At 32.1% G+C, this 22,556-nt stretch overlaps 1 protein-coding gene across 14 annotated transcripts in view; it reads left to right on the top strand.

Annotated features, from left to right (window-relative positions):
* LOC127069665 (hemicentin-1-like) overlaps positions 1 to 22,556 on the top strand; it is a 266,624-nt gene that overhangs the window by 226,383 nt on the left and 17,685 nt on the right. For 12 of the 14 annotated variants that reach the window (XR_007783656.1, XM_051006912.1, XM_051006911.1 and 9 more), the window contains 3 exons: positions 502 to 712; positions 1,201 to 1,312; positions 2,743 to 2,921. Coding sequence is in view for 12 of the 14 variants with exons in the window: in XM_051006912.1 (XP_050862869.1) it covers positions 502 to 712; positions 1,201 to 1,312; positions 2,743 to 2,921 (502 nt within the window). In the remaining 2 variants the exon portion in view is untranslated. Of the gene's footprint in view, positions 1 to 501; positions 713 to 1,200; positions 1,313 to 2,742; positions 2,926 to 22,556 lie in introns of all 14 variants that reach the window. The other 2 variants (XR_007783657.1, XM_051006917.1) reach the window with 1 other exon arrangement.

The raw sequence follows: 22,556 nt of genomic DNA, 5'->3' as shown, positions 1-22,556 counted from the left end.
TAAAAAGTTTTCATTTTATTTTATTTATATATATATATATATATATATATATGAATATATGAAATATGTATATTTATAGAAACAAACAGTAAACGTTAAATAATATATTTTTATTTTATATATCACTTATCAAACATATGTGTATATATATATATAGAGAGAGAGAATTATATGTAAAGTAGATTTATATTTAAATAATAAATATTAATTAATTATAATTACTATAAATTATACATTTTTCAATTCTTTTTCTTTCTTTTGGCAAAATTACTATAAGAATTATTATTGTTCCTATATTATTTACAGGAACTTATTTAAGAAACTTCTACTTATTTAAGAAAAAAAACAAAATATACTTATATATATATATACATATATATATATATTAAATATTATAATATAAATTGTGCACAATATTAGAAACAAATTATTACGCATATATTTGACATTACTTGTTCTCATAATTTTCCTTCTCTTTTATTTCTGTTTCTTTTCCAACAGGTTTCATGGATAAGAAAACGAGACCTTCACATACTCACTGTAGGTATTTTAACTTACACGAACGATCAACGCTTTCAATCGTTACACGGCGATGGAAGCGACGAATGGACCTTGAAAATTAGTTCACCGCAAGTCAGAGACAGCGGGACCTACGAGTGCCAAGTCTCGACCGAACCGAAAATCAGTCAAGCGTTTAACTTGAGCGTAGTGGGCAAGTATATTTCTTAAAAGTTTTATCTTTCAAAAATATTCCGAAATATCAATACAATCAATAATTTTTAATTCGTCAAAGAAAATTCAATAGATGAATTTCTATTCTTTTCTAAATGTTATACGATAGTCGACAATGTTGATTAAAATAAAACATGAAAAGGATTTCTCTATACATACATATATACATACATACCTATATGTATATATTATATATACATGTACTAGTGATGGCGTAGCAAGTTACAATACCGCGTTTCGTATAGCTTACCTAGCTCTAAATCAATTATCGTTTGGTCCCACCTCTTACGATATAAACCGCATGCATAGTGATTTTAGTACGCAGTAGAATTAAATTCACTATCTATCTATATAAACATATATACACACATATATATCTATATATGTGTGTATGTATGTATATATACATATATATATATATATATATATATATATATATATATATATCTGTACACGTTATTTCGGCAGTGTCGAAAGCGAAAATCAATGGCAATTCGGAATTGTACATCAAAAGTGGAAGCGACATAAACCTGACTTGCATCGTACTCCAAACACCGGAGCCGCCATCCTTTATTTATTGGTGAGTCTATATTAATAATTTCTATTTCGAAACAATTTTATCGAACCTTAAATCTTCGAAAATAAATTATATAGAAGATATAACCATAGACATGTCGCGAAATTTTATGAGGGATTGCATTTTTCATAATTTTAAAAAAAGAATATAAAAACGTAGAAAAGAAGTTGAACGACTCGACACAATCCATTATTTTCTATAACGTTAATTACTTATTCCTTTCTTCTTTTTCTTTTTTTGATTAATATACAACGATAATTGATCGCAAATTTTGTAGAGTGAAAAATACATATTCTTTTTTCTTCTTTTCTCTTTCTCTTTTACGTTGAACTTTTTACGTTGAAATCGATATCATTGAATGAGCCACATACAAACTTTAGATCAAAATCTTTATAAATTATGGAAGTACTTTTTTATTAATTTTTATCGATACAGTTATTTAATTTTCTTTTATTTCTCGTTGGGATAAATTTCGAAAGAATTATATTTAGTTGCGTTTAATTATCGAGTTTTTTTTTCTTTTAACAGTCTCCTTTTTTCTTTTTTTTATCTTCGACGCTTGTAGAAGGTTCCAATTTGTCGGGCAATTCCACGGACTCTTACACAAGCCGACACCTTTTATACTTATATAATAGTACGGAGACGTCACTTCAAAGGAATATTTGCTGACAATGCAACTACTGTAGCAAATATTGGGTCGTCTGGAAAGTTTGAGACGAATAGTAACTAAGCTTTACTAAATGTTCGTGAACATGGGCGTCCAATAGTTTACGACAAATTTAATATATCTGATATTTCGCAAACTTTATACTGTTGGTTATTATCGATCGGTGTTTGGATTTGGTCATCGTCAATGTTGGAAACTCTTCCCAAGGGTTTCCGATTATCAAAGACTGAGATACTTTAACTTTAAACGTTGCTAATCACTTTGCAAGAATTACTTTCGACTAAATAGATCGTTTACATGCAGAAGAAATCTTTATCGTCGTGTGCGTTGCACTTTTACCTGTAACAAAAAAGAAAAAAAAGAAAAAAGAAACATCAAGTATCAAAAATATATTTTATTCTCTTTCATCTTAAATGAGATCTGAAATTAAATAAGAAAAAGGAACGAAAAACGAAAGAAAAAACAATTTGGAGAAGAAAGAGAACTCGATTAAATGTTCCGTTTCAGTATATGCACAAAACTAATACATTTTGCGACAATACATATAAGTGTATAATACACTCACATATATGTATATTTTTATTAGTTAAAAACAATGTAGACTCTTTTAGGATTTCTTAAAAAAAAAGAAAGAAAAAAAAACGAAAAAGAAGAAATATTTTCAATTCACTTATGCAACATATATCGCATATATTCCTCGTTTTTCTTGTTTCACTTTTTTCTTTTTTCTTTTTTTCTAAACACAGAATGAAATTTCTGTTCGCAGGTACAAGGGCGATCACGTTATCAATTACAGTCAAAGAGGTGGGATCAATGTTGTGACGGAGAAGCAAACGCGAACTTCGCGTCTTTTAATATCGAAAGCGTTGCCAGCTGATTCTGGAAATTACACGTGTGCCCCGTCCACGGCTGAATCAGCGAGCGTTCTGGTCCACGTTCTGAACGGTGGGTGAGTCAAGACTCTCTCTATCTGGATAGAGTCCTAAATTACAAATGTATTTATTCCGATAGTTATTCCAGCAGGCTACATATTTTTTTAATGAAAAACAATCCAATATCGACTTATTTTTTTTCTCTCTCACCTCTCTCATTTTCACTCGTGTTATTCTAATACTTCTATTCGTTTATTTCACGTCTCTCGTTCGACACTACACTGGAACCATACTTTTTCGTTGTGTTCGATATTTAAAAAAAAAGGAAGAAAAATTAAAAAAGAAAAAGAATAATTTTTTTAAATAATTTATATATATATGTGTGTGCACATGTCGGTGAACTTTGCTCAACAATACCTACTATTCGATATCCATAACTATCGAAGGTCTCTATTCAGCGATGTTCGACAAAAGCGGTGGAGATAGAGTGAATATATATATATATATATATATATATATATATATATATATATATATATATATATATACACATACACACATGTATTATAGAACATTTTTCATCTTCTAGCTAACAATATCGGATAAAAAGTAACCAGCATCGGACGGATTTTACAATAACCCACATAATTTAATTTCGTGACCATGATAGACGTTCGAAGGACCTCATGTACTGAATTACTGAGGTGAACTTTATGAAAATTGAATTCCTCGTATCTGAGCGTATAATTTCACCTTTTTCTTTTCTTTCGAACTATTCTTTTATAATATAGTTTATATAAATTATTACGATATTTATCGAATCATATATATGTATATATTCTATTAATATAACAAATAAAAACCTGAAGAATTTCTTATTTCGAAACGAGTAATGATTCGATAATTGATCGTCCAAGAATTAAAAGGATAGACGAAATATCAATAAGGCTGTATCCTAAAAAGTTACATGACGTCACGTAAAGTTAAATGATTTTTTCTTGATATTTTTACAATAGAAACAGAAAGAGAAAGAGAGAGAGAGAGAGAAAGAAAGAGAAATAGAAAAGGGTGGGAGAAGAAAAGAGAAAGAGAAATAGAAACAGAAACAGTGAAAGAAATAGAAAAGGGCGTGAGAGACAGAGAGAGAGAGAGAGAGAGAGAGAGAGAGAGAAAGAGAGAGACAGAGAAATAGAAATAGAAAAGGGCGGGAGAGAAAAAGAGATAGATAGATACAGAAAGAGAGAGAGAGAGAGAGAAAAATAGAAAAGAGTGGGAGAGAAAGAGAGAAAGAGAGAAAGAGACAGACAGAGAAAGAAAGAAAGACAGAGAATAAGAGAAAAGAGTAAATAGAGTAGAGAATTTACGTCGGTCGTAAATCGTGGAAGCTCTTCGCAAGAGGAGTCAAAGTTGCGGCGATAAACCGAACGGTAAAGCTCGTAAATGGCGTCGAGCCTTTGCGAGGACAAGTCAGTGGTCTTTTATTTTTTCCTCTCTTTTTCTATCTTCCTCTCTCTCTCTCTCTCTCTCTCTCTCTCTCTCTCACTCTCCCTTTTTCTCTCATACTCATTCGGGATCTATACCTTCGATCGTAGAACGACGTCGAAGCCGCTCCCTGCATACAAGCGGCAATAAAGGACGAAGCACCGCCATTCTTGATTCGAGTTGGGTAATACGCGTGGGTGGGTTCACAGGGATGTAAGAGGATAGAAAAAGAGTGAACGGAAGGGCGTCTGAACTGGAACAGGCTAAGAGAAGAAACGAAGGAGGACGAAGAAGAAGAAGAAATAAGAAGAAAGAGGAACTGGAAGAGGAAGAAGTAGTGAACTTCCTTTATTTCGCAGAAGGCGCATAAGGCGCAGAGGAAATAAATTTTACGAATACGCCTGTTCTTCTTTCTCTCTCTCTCTTTCTCTCTTTCTCTCTGTCTGTCTGTCTTTATTTTTCTTTTTCTTTATCATTCTCTTTCTCTTTTTTTTCTTCGAGAATAAATCAGTCGCGAGATATTGTCCCATGCAAATCCTCAGCCAGGTGCTTCCGGGTATATCTTTTCTTTCTTTCATTTTCTCTCTCTCTTTCTCTCTCTCTCTCTCTTTCTATATATATATATATATATATATATATATATATATATATATATTTCTCTATTTCTCTATCTCTCTCTTTTTCTCTCTTTCAGTCTGTCTTACTTCTACTTTTGCTCGTACTATTTTCCTATCCCTTTCCTTTTTTTTAGTATGTCTTCTATGATAGTAAAATACATGCGATATATATATATATATATATATATATATATAGATATATATATAGGTATGTAGGTAGCTAGGTATGTAGATATCATATGTTCGTACGTCCAATGAGAAATCGATATTTCGTCGGACGTATTGAGTTAGTCATGTACCCGATGGAACGCGTGGAGGATGGATATACGTAGGAAAAAAGAAAAAAATGTGGAAAATCCGAAGAAGTGAGTAATGCGTTTCCCTCAAAGAATGCAATCTTTTTCTGTTTCGTAAATGTTCGTGATAGTCGAAGAATTTGCTTCTCTTCTTTTTCTCTTTTTTATTATGTAATGCACCGGGGGTGATGAGTCGGGCGAAATTCGATGGAGGGATTGAGGAGTGGGGGGAAGGTGGTAGAAAATGGGGAACGAAATCGTATCTCTCACGTTCGATTTGTCGTATTCGAAAATCCATAAAGTCTGGGAGAGATTCTACGTTTTTCAGGGATGTAGAAAAAAAACTTATATAGAGAAAAGAGAAATATAGAAAAGGAACGATGGTCGTGCCGTGCATGTCATCTGGGATTTGCTGCACTCTCATACATACATACATATATATGTATAATACACACACATATATATACTGACACATACATATCTATCTACTTACATATCTATGCGTTTTCGTCGACTGTCTTGTACGTCTGAAAGAAAAACGCGAAGAAAGAAAAGAGGCATCGAATTCTTGAATATATACATCTCTCTCTCTCTCTCTCTCTCTCTCTCTCTCTCTCTCTCTCTCTCTCTCTGAATGAAAAAAAAAAGAAAAAAAAAAGAAAAAGAAAAGAAAAAAAAGGAACTTATACATATATAACACAATGGAAGATCCGATTCCGCGAGACGCTCCATTGAAAGCTCGAACGACTTTATTCCCGTCGAACCGTGATTATCCCCGATTCTAGAACATCGAATAGAAAAGAGTTTCACCCGAGGAACTGATATTCTTCGATATGACGTGTAATACTCCGAGGAAAAGAGATAGATATAGATAGAGATAGAGAGAAATAAATAGATAGATAGAGAGAGAGAGAGAGAGAGAGAGAGAGAGAGAATGAAGAAATTTATGTACCGAGTCCAAGTATCGATCAAATTTACAGCTGTATATTAAACGTAAATAATGGAAAACAGACAAATATCTACGTTGAAATAAAATCTACTCGAGTAACTTAAATTACTTTTAATGTGTATTAATGTACTCCCATAGAGAGAAGAAAGAAAGAAAGAAAGAAAGAAAGGAGAAAAGCCAATTAAGGATGGAACAAGAGAGAGAAAAGAAATAACGATGAGAATTAAACTTTTATTATTAAATATCGAGATTTATTATTATTTTTTTTTTGCGAAAGTGGGGTTGGGTGATAGAAAGAGCAGGTATTTAACGAATAATCATTATTATGCTATTATTCAATCGTTTTCACTTTTCTCTTTCTCTGTTCTTTTTCTCTTTTTCTTTCAACCCCGTAAAAAGTAACGACAAATGATAACGATTTCAACTATTACAAACGATTGCGATAAAAGTATCCAAATTAAAGGAATAAAAATTCTAAACGAATGAAATAATTCAATCGACTGAAACAACTTCTAATCCCATAGTTGAATGATAAATAATTATATTTCGAATTTAAATCGAGTAACATCTATGATAGAAATGAAAAAACGATAAAGAGACGTGGAAAAGTAAATTCGAAATGGTAATGAAGTTGAGGCGCGATTGAAATTTAGATAATTCGATAACTCTAAATGACTAAATAACTATATAACTGAACTGAAACTTCTAAACGCGCTTAAATAACTTCTAAACGTTTAACTCTTATATAATTAAATAACGAATGGAAATCGAATAAATTTGTTAATAGACGTAACGTGTATTATTAATCTCTTTCATGGAAAAGATAGGGAATAGAGAAAACTAAATTCTATATAGAGACGCATTCTAAATACATACGTGAGTCTAGTCGAAACGTATATTTTCAAGATTAATACACGACGTATTTCAACTTTAATCGCATAAAGATTCGACGGAAAAGTTTCCGGCAAAGGTTTCGCCGTGCTATCAGAATTAGATCGTCTGAGATGTGGGGTAACACATAACGTACGTGGAATATGCATTACTATCTCTCTCTATCTCTCTCTCTCTCTCTCTCTATCTCTCTATATATGTATATATATATATATATCTATCTGTCTCTATCTCGCTATTAAATCCAGATATAACCGCACGAAATAGCACATGTACGAATTCCTAATATCTTCATTTCTCTCTCCTTCTCTTTCTCTCTCTCTCTCTCTCTCTTTATCTCTATCTATCTCTCTTTGCATTTCAACTTCGACTTCTCATCGGTATTGGGAGCTTGCGCATTACATTGGGGCAACGTTGGAGAATAATTTAAACCATGCACGCGAGAATAAGGGAGAGAGAGAGAGAGAAAGAGAAAGAGACAGAGAAAATGATCGTTATAACTTACAACAGGATATTTCGCTAACGAGTTTCGCAATGTACAATAACAACCCACCGTTTTACGTTAATTAGTAGATAGTGATAACTATAGTTAAACGTATGAGTACGATACTTGTGTCTCATTAACTAACAAAATCTGTTTTAGCATTGTAAAGATGATTATAACAAATCTCATATTTATTTTATATTTAACATTTATTTTGTTTTATGATAATAAATTGTATATAAATTACATATATATATTTTTTGTTTTATGATAATAAATCGTATATTAATATATATATTTATTTATTTGTTTGTTTGTTTATTTATTTGTCTAATTTTGAATCATCAATACGCAATAAGTATCATCGTTAATAGTGAAAATTCATTTGAAATGTTAAAGCGAATTTTCATTTCGTCAAAAATGGTTACACTCATGGGATAGATAGATGAACGTTTATCTTCCTTTAATTTTTTATCTTAATTTCGTAGAAGTATACTTCCTTCTGATTAAATTTCAAAGTTTAATGCAAACGGAGAGAAAGGGATGAAAAGAGAGGAAAGAAAGAAAGAGAAAGCGTTATGGGAGAGCTTCAGAAAAGAACAGACACGATATAAGGGACTTTGATTTTCTATGCTTTCAGTCGTTGATTTCAATAAAAGTAAAGTAACGGAGATATTGTTATTAATTGAACACGTAGGAGAGATTTGTATTTCGTTTCACAGTTGTTCATTGATTTAACGAGAAATACAGGAATCGTTCGACGCAGTGTATAAACAAAAAGGAATCGAACGGATTACCAATTTATGAAAGTTAAATTATTTCTTTATTTTATCGCATGTGTGTATTCGTATATAGGTGTGTTACGAAAATATTTAATCGTTCAACGAAATGAAATTATTTTTGTTCGACTGAAAAGAATTATGCGTTTATTCGAATGATCTTAATCACTCGGAAATCATAAAACACCGAGTATTACAATATCTATATTTCTATATGTAATAATTAAGAATATAGATTCTTCAGGATTCAATAATTTCTTTAAACCGTACAAAGATATTTTTAAATGTCGCGATTAAATATAAAGCAAGCGGAATAAATAAAATACCTAGACGTTCTCGAAAGAAAAAGAAATGCTTATGAAAGAAAGAAAAGGGATAAAAACGTGAAGCTCTTAATCAAAAATTATTAAAGAGATTCATTTGGTTTTTTTAACGGTACTAGAGCACATACTTACTTACGTCTGGTCTTTTCTTTCTTTCTTTTTTTTGTTCTCTCCTTCCTTTTTCTTTCTTTTTTTTTTTCTTTCCTCCCCATTCCCCGCATACCTGACATGGCACAACGATTTCTCCGTTTCAAGTTAAAAAAATTTAGAGCACTTTGCAACCGTCTAGAAAGAGGTTACACAATTTCAAAAAATGTCCGAATATTTTTGTGACCCATCGTACGTGCTTCTATTTTCATCTTTGTCTCTCTCTCTCTCTCTCTCTCTTTCTTTCTCTCTCTTTCTCCCCTTCATACAAACACACATACACACAGATGAATGTTCCACACGAAAGACAAATGCGAACGAGGTACGGAGGATCACCGCGAAGGGTGTACAAAAAATTTGTTTACCGTGGCGACTTACGCAAGAGGGATTAAGCTGTCGAGCGTGCGAAATATCTCGTGTCGTTTATTTTTAACACTTTATGAAAGAGGGCTAAAGAGAGAGAGAGAGAGAGAGAGAGAGAGAGAGAGAGAGAGAGAAAGAGAGAGAGAGAGAGAGAGAGAGAGAGAGCAAACAAGTCATGGTTGATCGATTAAAGAGCCAGTCTTTCCTATTGCATGTTACGAACGTCGCGAATATTAATTGATACCTATTAAATTGACGATTAAATAATAAAACGATGCGTGCTTAATAAGATTACATCGATCCGATCGTTTGTTTTCGAACTTCGCGAGAAATCAAGTGAATGAGAGAGAGAGAGAGAGAGAGAGAGAAAGAGAGTGTGTGAGAAAGTGAAAGAGTGTATGAGAGAGAGAGAGAGAGAGAGAGAGAGAGAGAGAGAGAGGGAGTATTTTACAACGATCTGAACCGATGCCAAATTTTTTTACGAACCACGAAGCGTGGAACAATAAATTACTCGTCGAGTCCCTCGTTTCTCGCGTGGATATCAATTATCAGCTATGGTATCTGGAGCGCGGTGAAAATGATAACTGCAGGACGATATGGATGTTGCCACGAAGCGTATACGCGCGTGTATATACATACACACACATATATATATATATATATATATATATATATATATATCGATACAGAGCGTGTAATTTTGGAATACATGTGTGATGAAGAGAGAAAGATAGATAGAGAGATATAGAGAAAGAGAGAGCAACATCACGAAGCTATCCTCGGAATTGCAAGCTCAAAAAAGCTTGAAATTTTTTCGATACGACCTTTAAACGATATATACACGCGAACGTTCATTCTATTTCTCTCTTCTTCTCTCTCTCTCTCTTTCTCTTCCTGTTGTATTGTCGGGAAAGCCTTTAATAGTTTTCGACGATTCGTTGAACGTGATTCGTCTAGGATCCGATGATAAAAACTTTCCATTTTGACGTGCTCCGATCGATTTCTGATCTAATGGTTTATCTAGATCTAATTTATTTTTGGATAAAGAAAAAAAGAGAAAGAAAGAGAGAAAGAAACAAACAAACAAACAAAGTCAAATAAAAAGAGAAAGAGTAAGAGAGAGAGAGAGAGAGAGAGTGAGGGAGAAGAATCAAATGGTCGAGACATCGAGTTTATTGCGGAACAACAATGAACGTGATCTTCAAAGACCCAATTCTAACGAAAGTTTCGCGATCTCGAATGGAACTAATACGGAGCCATTACCGAGAGTTAACGGGTCTTTCTCGTAGCTGTAAATACGCGTTCAAGATTTATCGTTGTTGAAAGAAGAAAGAAAGAAAGACAGAGAGCCAAAGAGAGAAAGAGAGAAAGAAAAAAAAGAAGCTACAGATAAAAAGAATTTTCTTGTGTCATTATCTAGCTCTCTTTCTCTCTCTCTCTCTCTCTCTCTCTTTCTTTATTCCTATCTTATTCATGTTCTCTGTCTCGTTCGACGGTTCTTCACCGTTAATACCGCGTTCCAGTCTTCTCTTCGCTTTCGTTTCTATTTATCTTCTCACGAAGAGGAAAACTTGCTTGGAGCAGTTTTCCTTTACTACTCTCTACATTTTATCCTATCTGAGACGACCACAGATCTCTCATCTCTCTCTCTCTCTCTCTCTCTCTCTCTCTCTCTCTCTCTCTCTCTCTTTCTCTCTTTCTCTATTTCTCTATCTCTTCATCTCTCTATCCTCTTGTTTTCTCTCTCGAATGTGCAATCGTGGCTTAGCAACGTGATTTCTATTTAATTATCAAAGGCTCTTTGAGAGTCTCGTTTTCGATTAGTCCTTTAAGTCGAAAGGAACCTTGACTTGCAATGAAAAAGAAAATAAAAGAGAAAGAGAGAGAGAGAGAGAAATAGAGAGAAAGAGAGAGAGAGAGAAAGTGACCAAGTCGCTAAAAAGAAAAAAGCTAAGCGATACTTCGAAAGCTTTAAATGCAAACGACTTGAACCGTCTTGTTTAGATTTCATTAGGGACATAGAAGAACGCGTTTTGGAGGTATCCTTCTTTTCAACTTTCCTTATCTTTCTTTTCTCGTATTCAACCAAGCGATTCGTTTGCACTCCCATTTGTATAATCTTCAGGATCTCTAGAGAACCCATCATTCGTTTATCTCTCTCCGTTGTTCTTTTTTTCCTTCTTTTTATTTTTTCCTTTTTTCACGTTTTCATCTCTTTCCGGATCGATTAATCCTCTCTCTTCCTCTCTCTTCCTCTCTTTCTCTGTCTCGTTGCATTCGTATGCGTTTTGTTTGTATCAATACTAATCTCATATGATTGAATCTTTTTTTGTCATCTTATGAACATCCTTCGTTCTTTTTCTTTATATATCTACATGTATATGTGTGTGTGTTTGTTGTGTATATCTTTTCGCATTGAAACATGAATCTCGATAGAAACTCGTTTACGTTTTCACGATACATACAGAATAGAAGTGGAAGTAGAATACGTAGAATGAATTATGTTCGTAGGCGGGTCTTTCTATGTCCGATTCGCGTACGAGATAATTCTCAGTGAAATAAGCTAAATGATAAGCGAAAGCGAGCGATCAGAATCAACGAGTTAGAGAGAACATCACTAAACTACATAAGCTTATATATACGTACACACATATGGTGGTTTACATATATGTATATATATATACATATATACATATGTCGGACGTAATATGTCCGTTTTGATATGTGTATATGTATTTATGTATCTGTATGTGTATCAAGCTTATGAAAATCACAGTCGTGCGTCCTGGCTCGTTAAAGGGAAAATAAAAATGCCGCAAGCGGGAAAACGCTTACGCGTAACCGTTTCTAACGCGGCTGGACATAACAACTATGGTGCTTTTAAAAAAACGCGCGAGCGCAAAAGTGACAGAGAAAGAAAGAGAAAGAGAGAGCCCCGTTACATATTTATGCGCTCCAATTAAAGTTTACCTCTCTACGGAATCATTGTTAAAATCGCCAACCTCGTTGGAAAACTTTAGAAACGTGTTCTCTGTTTCTTTCATTCCCCTTTTTATCTTATTTTACTTTCAACTTTTTCCTGGATTTGGTTGGCGACCCTTCGGAAGAAAATAAGACATAAATTATATCTAGACGTATAAATAGTTATGTGTTGAAATTACGGTGTCGCTGAAAGCTATGAGGCAAGCTGAAAATTACAAATTGAAACACGCGCATACATCAGCGAGATTATTTTTTTTTTATCTTGTTTTGTTTTATCGCTTATCGTAGATTTTTTCTTTTTGTTTTTTTTTTTTCTTTTCATTAATCGCACGTATTTGTAATTAACTATCGCAATTTATTAGATAAAACAGATATTAAAGATATTTAAAGATAAATAGATATTTGTCATTGATTACGTGAGTAAAGATAAATGTTCATTTAATTAAGTATTTGATGTAATGATTCTTTCAAAATTTGTGTAACAAATTTTAACGAGCGAAGCTTCGTTATTGTTTAGTTTAACAAAGATCGAACAATTAATTGAGCGAGTTCATTTTAAAATCGAATCGAAACCGCGATCGTTCGATCGAAAGATTTATTAATTCGCTTGATCCGTGATAATCTAGAAATAAAAGGGTTTCTCTTTTTTCTGACAATGAAGGTTCGCACCACTTAACTTTTTCTCGTTCTTTCATGAGAAATGTAAGACTTTCGATCGCATAAACAAAGACACATTGTTTCGAAGCATAAAGAAGAAAAGAAAAAGAAAAAAGACAGACAAAAGGAAAGAAAAAAAGAAAGAAGAAGAAGAATCTGCGAGATGTGGATTTTTCAAGGACGGACCTATCCCTTTGATGTTGACTGCTTTTTACTGAAAGAATAATGGCCTATATCGGTGATGTAGGTGTATGGAGTATATCGCGTTAAAATGAAGTAACGCATTAACGAAACGATCGTTTTTTTCTTATCATTTTCACACAACTTAAACCTCGTTTGCACTTCTCTCTCTCTCTCTCTCTCTCTCTCTCTCTCTCTCTCTCTCTCTCTCTGTCTCTCTCTTTTCTTTTATCCAAGCTCAGGATGGTGGTTGATGATAAGTCAAGCGATAGGTAAGCATCCGTTTCACGATCGGTCCAATTTGATCGTCGAAAAAGTGCGACCTTCGTAATGGGGTGTTTACCTTGAAGAAAAAGAAAAAAAGAACTAAGGGGTGAAGAGAGAGGGAGGATATTCCGTTCGTAAAGAGAAAAAGGAACGGAAAAGAGAGAATGGGGGAAGAGGGGAAGTAAAGGTAAATTGGGTTCTCTGTTCGACCTCATGACGTAAGCGAAAAAATCGAAGACTCGCGTGTTACACGTATGCCAAGAAAAGAAAGGGTCTGAATATCTTTCTCTCTATCCCTTTTACCGTACTTAAATCCTCTATGCGGGCTGATATCGGGATCGTGTTTGATTTGGTTAAGGGTCAATTTTATATATGTATATACATATTTGCTACGTATATAAATGTATGTGTATGTATATATATATATATATATATATATATATATATATATATATATATATTTTTGTCAGATGATTTATATAGGGCGTCTATCTGTATTTATAAAAATGGAGAAATTGATTTATTTATTAGTAATGTAAAGTAATATGAAAGATGAATAAGATATAATAAATCATAGTTAGTTTATTAGTTAACACTAAAACGTTATAATATTTGTAATATTTGTTGTATTGTTAAATAAATATAAAATTATCGATTAAGAAAATTATATATATATATATTTAATAATCGAAATTATTAATTATGAACATTTTAATAGATAAAAATCACGGTTAAATATAAATTAATTATTTATACCGAGCTTTTCATTCGTTATTTCGTTGAAATTACCTCGGAGTAATTAGAACGAGGATTAATTATGAACAAAGCTTTGTCATTACTATCTTTTACTTCTATTTCGTAGATTCGTCGTCAAAATAAAAAAGCAGAGCTTTTTAACTCAGGAAACAAAACCTCGTTGTTTCTGAATGTCTTCCATTCTTTAAAATCAGCGAAGAAGAAAGGACGAACTAAGGAAAGGTGATCGGTAGAGATAACCTTTGGAAAGGTCAACCACTGTATGCCACCGTTTACTTCACCGGTATTAAAACTTAAGCTTGCGGTAAAGCTTGGCACAAAAATGTTCGCTGTGCTTATCTAAGCACGAAGTAGGTATTTCTCGGATTCCTAGTGAAAAATCGTTGAAAGAGGAAGACAGATAGATTTGTACCGAGGATTACGTGACTTTTTACAAAAGTGTTATCTCGGTAATTTAAAGTGAAATCGAAAAAATAACGATAAGAACGTAACGTTTTTAAATATAATCAAGATTTGAGAAACGGGTTACAAATATTATCGTATTAATTAAATTATTATACGTTCATTGAATTGTTTAGACGTATTTCGAAAGAATTTTGTAAGATATATTTTTCGATTATCTTCTGTAATAGGTTTTTTTTTTCATGGAAATGCTAAATAACGTATGTTATTATTGAATTATTTAAATAAGGGAATATTGAAAAATTTTCAGCTGATTGATTACATAAAATAGATATTATTATCGATCAATTTTATATAATGTTGATTAATATCTATAAGATTTCTATATCTCTAAATATGATAATATTTAGTATTGCGAAAAGATAGAATTAATATTCGAAGATAGAAATTATTATCTTTAATCATTACCGAATTATTTTCGATAGTTAAATATTTGAAAATTTAACCAACGAAAAAGAAAGAAAGAATTAAAATTGGTATATAATTAACTCGTGAAAATTATTATGCGTGATATTTCACGCCTAACGAATTTCGTTTTAATCGCCGTAGAAAAAGGAAAAAAAAAGAAAGAAAACGAAAAAGATAATTAATTTCCGTAATTCCCGTAAAATTTTTAATTTCATCTACTTGTATTGCCGATTTCGCGAGATAAATAATAAATATGTTCGAATAAAATTTTATTTGAATATATTAATTAAAAATAAAAATAAGAGATCATTTTATTAAAATGATTCTTATCACTTTATCGAATTATATCGAATGATATCTATGAGAAAAAATATTTTTTAATAGTTAAGAACGTGAAATGACAGTGACAAAAGACGAAATCGAGCGAAATCAAGTACGTCGTCGAAAGATAAATTGAGTAGGTCGTACCCTCGAGAAATCTTGAAGGGCGAGAGAGAGAGAGAGAAAGAGAGAGAAAACTTTTCATCTTTCATCTCATTTTATCATTACCTGCAAGCAAATCTCACGTATTCCACTTTCATAGAAAATTCAACGAGGATTTCTCATCTGCATTGATTATAATAAGTCAAAAATTTTATATCAATATTTCAACTTCGTCGAAACCAAATTTCCAAATTGTCCGTTTGATGATCAAATTAGTTATCCTATGTTTTAGATTTCTTTAAAAAATTGTAAAAAGAAAAGGAATAATGGAATATAAGCGACACATGAATTGGGCGTATACTATAAATTAAATATTATAGCTTATTTTTTGAAATATACAAAATGTATGCGGGTGCATATTCGTGATATCAAGTTTCTAGAAATATTTCAATTAGATTCGTATCAAGTTATTCTATGTTATATTAGTTACAAAAAAAGAAAAAGAACTCAAGTGACCTTTTTATATAATAACTATTTTTATTCGTTCGGAAGATAACTAAAAAACATTACAATGTTTTTGAAGCGATTCTCGACTATCAAAACCAAATTGTCACGAGATGAGTAATAAAAAAACGCGTTATTTATCTTAATTTTATTATCTTTAAAAAATGAAAACGAGAAGGAAAGAATCTACGTTTCAAAGAGTAAAAGTTACCGGGGATTGTTCTACATATTACTCGTAAAAGAAAAAGAAAAAAAAAGAAAAGAAAAGAAATTTGCATATTTTCGCTACATTTATTTCTATCTCCGTTAATTTACAAAATAACCAACGTAATAATAACAACTTTAATTTTTACTTCACAAAGTTAACAGTTCTTCAGCAAAGATAATCGAAAGCGATTTATAACAGATAAAAAAAAAGAAAAAAGAGATAAAAAAGAAAGTGTGTCCTCTTATATTCGTTCGATCAAAATTAAAGATGACAATTTAACGAATATTTCTTTTTAAATGAAAAAAAGAGAGAGAGAGAGAGAGATAGGATTTATAGATGATCGTTTGGATAACGAGGAACTTGAATTTGCAATTGCAGTTTATTCATTGAAACGCGAAACCGCGAGGCTATCTTTGAGAATGCTACCGTGAAATGCATTGTACCATTGCAATTAGGTGCAATTTATTGGCTCTAACTTATAATATCCTTGCTGCATCGTCATAAGGACGAACCTCTTTACGACGACAATGATGACGACGCTGACGACGACTATGGTGTTACGTCTCGATGGTACCCTTTCTCTACGAAGCTATGCCAAAGTACCAATTCCAAAGTGCTAGTTACCAGTGCTAGTTTCCTAGATAATGTTACATACTGGCATCTCTCAAACTATTGTACTACATAAATACATAGAACTTCTATGGCTTGAATACGGCGTATCTGTTATCTTCGTTTTATTCTTATTTCATTCGTTCATTCATTCTTCCTTTCTTTCTTTTTTCTTATTTTTATTTTTAATAAAAAGAAAAATATTTTTTTCTGGAATAATGTTTAAACGATTACAAATTTAAACGAAATTTGTAATTATAAACGATCGATTTTTATATACATCGTCGATTTGTTAACAATTTTGTTATTATATGTTTTCTAATAATACAGATTTATATAATAATTAATAATTTTTGAATTACATCTGCAATAAGTTTTGCATCTTGGAATATCTATTGTCATTTAAATATTTGAAAGGATTAAAAACATTTTTCGTTATTCGAGTCATAATAGAAATTTAGTTAAATTAATTGATAAGTTCAGTATGAATTAATTCTTATAATTTAATAATTGTAATTATCGACGATCATTATGACCTTATTTATTTATTAACGAATCGTTGATTAACACACGCTTTTTACTTTAATACTCGTTTGTTATTTAAATACTTTGCAAGATTAACGATTTTTCTTCGATCTCGAACAATTCGATTCGACTTCTAACAGAAATTCAATTTATTATTAATCGAGTTAAATTAATCATTGATTAATATTAAAAATGTAATAGTAAGAATAAATTTGATCAAAAAAATCCAATGTTAATCCTTTCTAAAATTTTTTTTACGAGATAATAGAAACGATTATTCATGATTAATCATCATAAATGATATGGAATGTTAGTTCAGTAAATCGTAAATTCTCTTCTTGTAAAAAGGCGTTGGTATTGGTTAGCTTTCGAGCTTACACTTCGAAAAGGGTCCCGAAGTGTAAAGTGCCTCAAAGGAAAATGCTTCGTACAATAGTAATTAAGGTTGGTCGTTCTCTAACGAGTACGTGGCCATGTTCATTCGTCTTTCGAGACTTTGCAATAGTGCTCGTCAACGTAAAAATGCATCCTACGTGGATACATGCGACATGAGCACATACATACCATGATTGTCCTTTTGCATTGGCCTGAATGCAAGAGTCTGGGGGAAACAAAAGAAATTCGTTGACTAAACCGTGCACGGTGAATTGTGTGCTGTGTTGTGTCGTCGTGAAGGAAAAGGAAAAAAAAAGAGAAAAAAAAAGAAAAAAAAGGGAGAACACAGGAGAATAGAAAAAAAAACAGAGAGAGAGAGAGAGAGAGACAAAGAGAGAAAGAGGATACTCTATACACTCCAACGCTCGTTAATAGCTTTCTTTATGACTCGGCGAATCTCACCTTCCTCTACTCGCGAAAGTGATTAAACTTATAAAGCTCTTTCTCTCTCTCTCTCTCTCTTTTTCTTTCTTGCATTCGTTCTCAAGATTGGAACATTTTTCCCGATGGCGATTAAGAATTTTTTCATAATCCACCATGGAATTTTAACGAACTTTTGAAAATGTCTACTTCTCCTCTTGTTTCCTCTAACATTCTAGTTTCGCTAGAGATCGACTTTGCGAGAGCGGTTATCGAAAGACGACGGGCCCAGAGGCATTCTATTTCGTGGTAAAATAAATAAAAAAAAAAGAACTAAATGAGAGAAAGAGAGATAGAGAGAGAGAAAGAGAAAGAGAGAGAGAGAGAGAGAGAGAGAGAGAGAGAGAGAGAAAGACAGACAGAAAAGATAGCGTGGGATTAGTGAGAAACACGAAGACTTCTATCTTCTCTCTCTCTCTCTCTCTCTCTCTCTCTCTCTCTTTCTCTCTTACTCACACACTTACACATACACACACTACTTAGGGCGAAAAGCGAGGAAAGCAACGCGATACTGCGTTGCTGAATTCGCGATTCAGTTCGAGGATCCAATAACTAAACCAATTATCTCCAGTGCCGAATGAGAAAGTTTTAATCCGTTCGTCGTCTACGATAGTAGTGGTGTTAGTACCTTCGCTACAACTCTCCTTTCCCTTTCCCCTTCGCAACCCTACCTGAACCCTATCCCACCCTTTTCCCGTCCACTCCTTGTCTCAACCAACGTCGTTGCATTGGGGGATACCACCACTTCGAAATTATTCTTTCGAATGCGATAACCCATGGGGTGGGTCCATTGTTCGCCATTGTCGAAGAAACTTTTTCTCAATCGACTACTTCTATCTTTTTGTTTCCATATTTTTTCTATCCTTATCTCTCTCTCTTTTTTTTGTCTATCTGTCTATCTATCTTTTACTCTCTCATTCACTCTCTCTCTCTCTCTTTCTCTTTTTTTTCATATTTCTTTCGTTTCGACTGCATTGTAATACCAACACTCGAAAAAAAAGTATGGATATTGTGGTTCCCTTATCCGAAATGAGTTCTCATAAAAGTTTCTATAAAAATAACGAGAATTTTAACAAGAACGATTCGAATATTGTTCGATGTTAATGATTAATAAAGGATTTTTATTCGTTGGATTATTTAAATATGAATGAGTGATTAGAAGAAAAGAAAGAAGGAAAAAGAAGAAGAGAGAAGTAAATTTTTCTTTTATCTATCTTCGTTAGAAATCATTTTGTTTCGAGCTCGTTCGTTTCGAGAGAGAGAGAATGGTGGACGGAGAAGTTAGAATCGTATATTTCCTTATATGTCCGTGATAAGAGTTATCAAAACGAATTGTATTATTCTAGTAATGTATTATTGTTATTTATATTTAAAATATATAACATATCGTTTAATATAGTTTCAAATCGCTTTCATAGATTTTCTTGACGATCAAATTAATAAATATGATCGAATATAATAAAGATGTATCGTTTATTAATATTATTATAATATCTCTTTCTCTCTCTCTCTCTCTCTCTCTCTCTTTCTCTCTTCTTCCTCATCACTCTAAAAAAAAAAAACTAATACGAAGTACTTAAAATGAATTTGATATAAAAATCTATATGACTATGTTATGGATCGAATAAATGAAGAAAAGATTGTTTCCAAGTAATCAAGACGTCATTGAAAAAAGAAATCTCAGAACGTCAAACATTTTCTAAAAATGGACGCTCGAGAAAAAGAAGAAGAAGAAAAAAAAAAGGAGAAATAAAGGAGAACAGACAGTAAAAGTACTTTTGACCGTGGTCCTGCGAAATGGCCACTTCCAAAAGATATTTCCTCGCGGTTGCCATTACTGGAGATTTTTTTCCTATTTTTCTTGTACTTTTTCCTGCACGACAGCGAGAAAGAAAACAGCGGATCGTTCTTTTCCTTTTGCTTAGTATATACTAGAGAGTTAGCCATCAGTTATGCCGTAGTATAGGTAACGTAGATAAACGGCTACTCGATTGAAAAAAGAAAAAGAAAGAGGAGGAAGAGGAAGTAAAGAGAAAAAAGAAAAAGAAGAAAAAAAAAGAAAAGAAAAAGGAAGGAAAGAAACAAAACAAAACAAAATAAAACAAAACCAAAAAAAAAGAATAAGAATAAGAAGAAGAGGAGGAGGAGAGGGAGGAGGAAAGGGAGGAGGTTAAGGGGACCAAGTAATTCTCCTTATATACACGTAATATCTCTTCTCCGTATATAGCTTGCTATAGAACTGAAGAACATACGCGAGTCGGTGCAAAAGGTTACTGTTCTCCATTCTGGAGGATGAACTTAACTGCGTGCTGCAGTCAGAGCTTTCCTCTTCCTGAAACTCTCGTCCTTCCTCTTTTCGAGATGAATACCCCACCGGAGCACTTCAGCAGCAACCATCCTCCAAATCCCCTCCCATCCCTCTTTTCCACCCTCTATCATCCCTTTTTCATCCCTCTCACTCTTGACTCCTGCGACTGACCCCCATACCTAAACTCTCCTTCACCTACCTACCCTCCGGTTACATTGTACTACCGACGACTATTCTCAACCCGAATATTTACTAATGTCTCGTAAAAAGCGTAATAATTCTTGGTTGCTGTTCTCCTGTATTTCCGTATATCTCTCTTTCTCTCTCTCTCTCTTATATATGTGTGTATATGTGTATGTACGTATGTATATGTTTTCTGCACTACGATTATAATCTGATTATAATCCGACATAGGTTAATAAGTATCAATCAAGAACTCAATACAGTTTTTGAATTTTTCTCTTAATTTCGAAATATCAAAAACGATGGTACTGAATTATCGCCATATCTCTTTCTCTCTATATTTTTCCTTTTTTTTTTTTATATCACGCGTCCAACACTGTAACCTGGTTAAAAGTTAAGATAACTTCATAAGGATCGATCAATATCTCGATGCAGTTTTTGAATTTTTTTCTTAATTTCCAGATATCAAAGACGATGATTCTGGGGATCATTAAAATTGTTCGATATCTTAAATAAAAATAAGCTTGACCTGGTATTGGAATAACATTCTTAAATAATGCTCGATAAGAGAATATGATCCTTTGTATTTTAGTCTATTTGATAAATTTAATTCATATTTAAGGAAAGATTGTTGTTATTCTTACTTTCTTGAAGCAAGAATTGTAATTTTTAGTAGTCTAAATTTTAAATACGTTGTTTCATTTAATCATAAATGTGAATGCCATTTTTCAAATGGACAAATCCTACGTAATCTTGTCTTTGATGTTCAGATCCTGGTCTTTGAATACTGTAGGAAATATAAGCGGCTTTCTATTGGACGTTGAAGATTTTCGGTATATATATATATACCTTATTTATTCTCTCTACATACGAATCAATTCAAATTTCTACAAAGACGAATTTAATTCTTTGTGATTAGCATTACAATTCGACTATTTGTGTTACTCTAATTTTAATCTCTTCGTTAAAATTTTCATTAATTGTTTTGAGATGTCAGTGTGGATACTCATATAATAATATTTCAATATCATCAATCGAAAATAGAGTATATTAAATACTTACAAATTTTCGATTGAACCTAATTATATCTAATTTAATAAGAAAATATTTGATACAAATTTTTAAAAATAACTCCCATCATATGATATCCTTTTGTATATCACACTTTGTTATATTATTAAAACTTCAAGGATCGCTGTTGTTTGTTTCAAACTTTAGAACAGAAAATTGTATGTAAATGAAAACTACTGGACAGCAGCTTTTAATAATATATGTTCTATATAAAGTAATATTCAAAAATATCTTTCCTTTGAGAGAAATAATAATATAAAAAATATAATCACTCGGAACATGTAAATTTGTTTTTCAAGTCTCTTTAAAAAGTATCAACATATATTAATAAAAAGTTAACTTATCTTTCTTAATTATATACATTTATTTCATAACAATCATCAAAACTATATATGAACATTTATATTTATCATTGTTATCACAATCTATATTTCATTAATTATAACGTCGAAGGAAATTTAATATAAATTTCAACAGATTTCTTTATTCTTCTTCTTCATCATATTTCTCTATTCTTACATACGCATATATATATATATATATATATATATATATATATATATATATTATAATTGGTATTTCATTAATTATATTGTTGTACAAAATCTATAAATAAGTTTCAAAAAATGTTTTTATTCTTTATTCTCTACATTACAATTCATACTTCATTAATTCTTATTATCGAAGAAACTTGTTACATTAATTTAAAAAAAAACTGCTCTATTCTTATATATATATATATATATATATATATATATATATATATACATCCGTCTAAAAAATTTCGTATTTCACGAAAAGGCTTAGCAAATGGAATGTCATCATCCATATCTCGTTCATCGGTAACGCGTCCTTGTCTTGAAATTCACCATCGTGGAAAGAGAAATTTTTGAGGAAATTCAGCAAGTTCCTTCTTGCAAGTTGAATTTCAAACGATAGAGATGATGTAACGTCGCTGTCGTGGTCGGTTACAAAAGAC

The sequence above is a fragment of the Vespula vulgaris genome, chromosome 16 (assembly GCF_905475345.1).
Source record: "Vespula vulgaris chromosome 16, iyVesVulg1.1, whole genome shotgun sequence".
Classification (NCBI taxonomy): Eukaryota; Metazoa; Arthropoda; class Insecta; order Hymenoptera; family Vespidae; genus Vespula; species Vespula vulgaris.
Note: the sequence above shows the minus strand (reverse complement) of the source record. Positions and strands in the feature narration are given on the sequence as shown.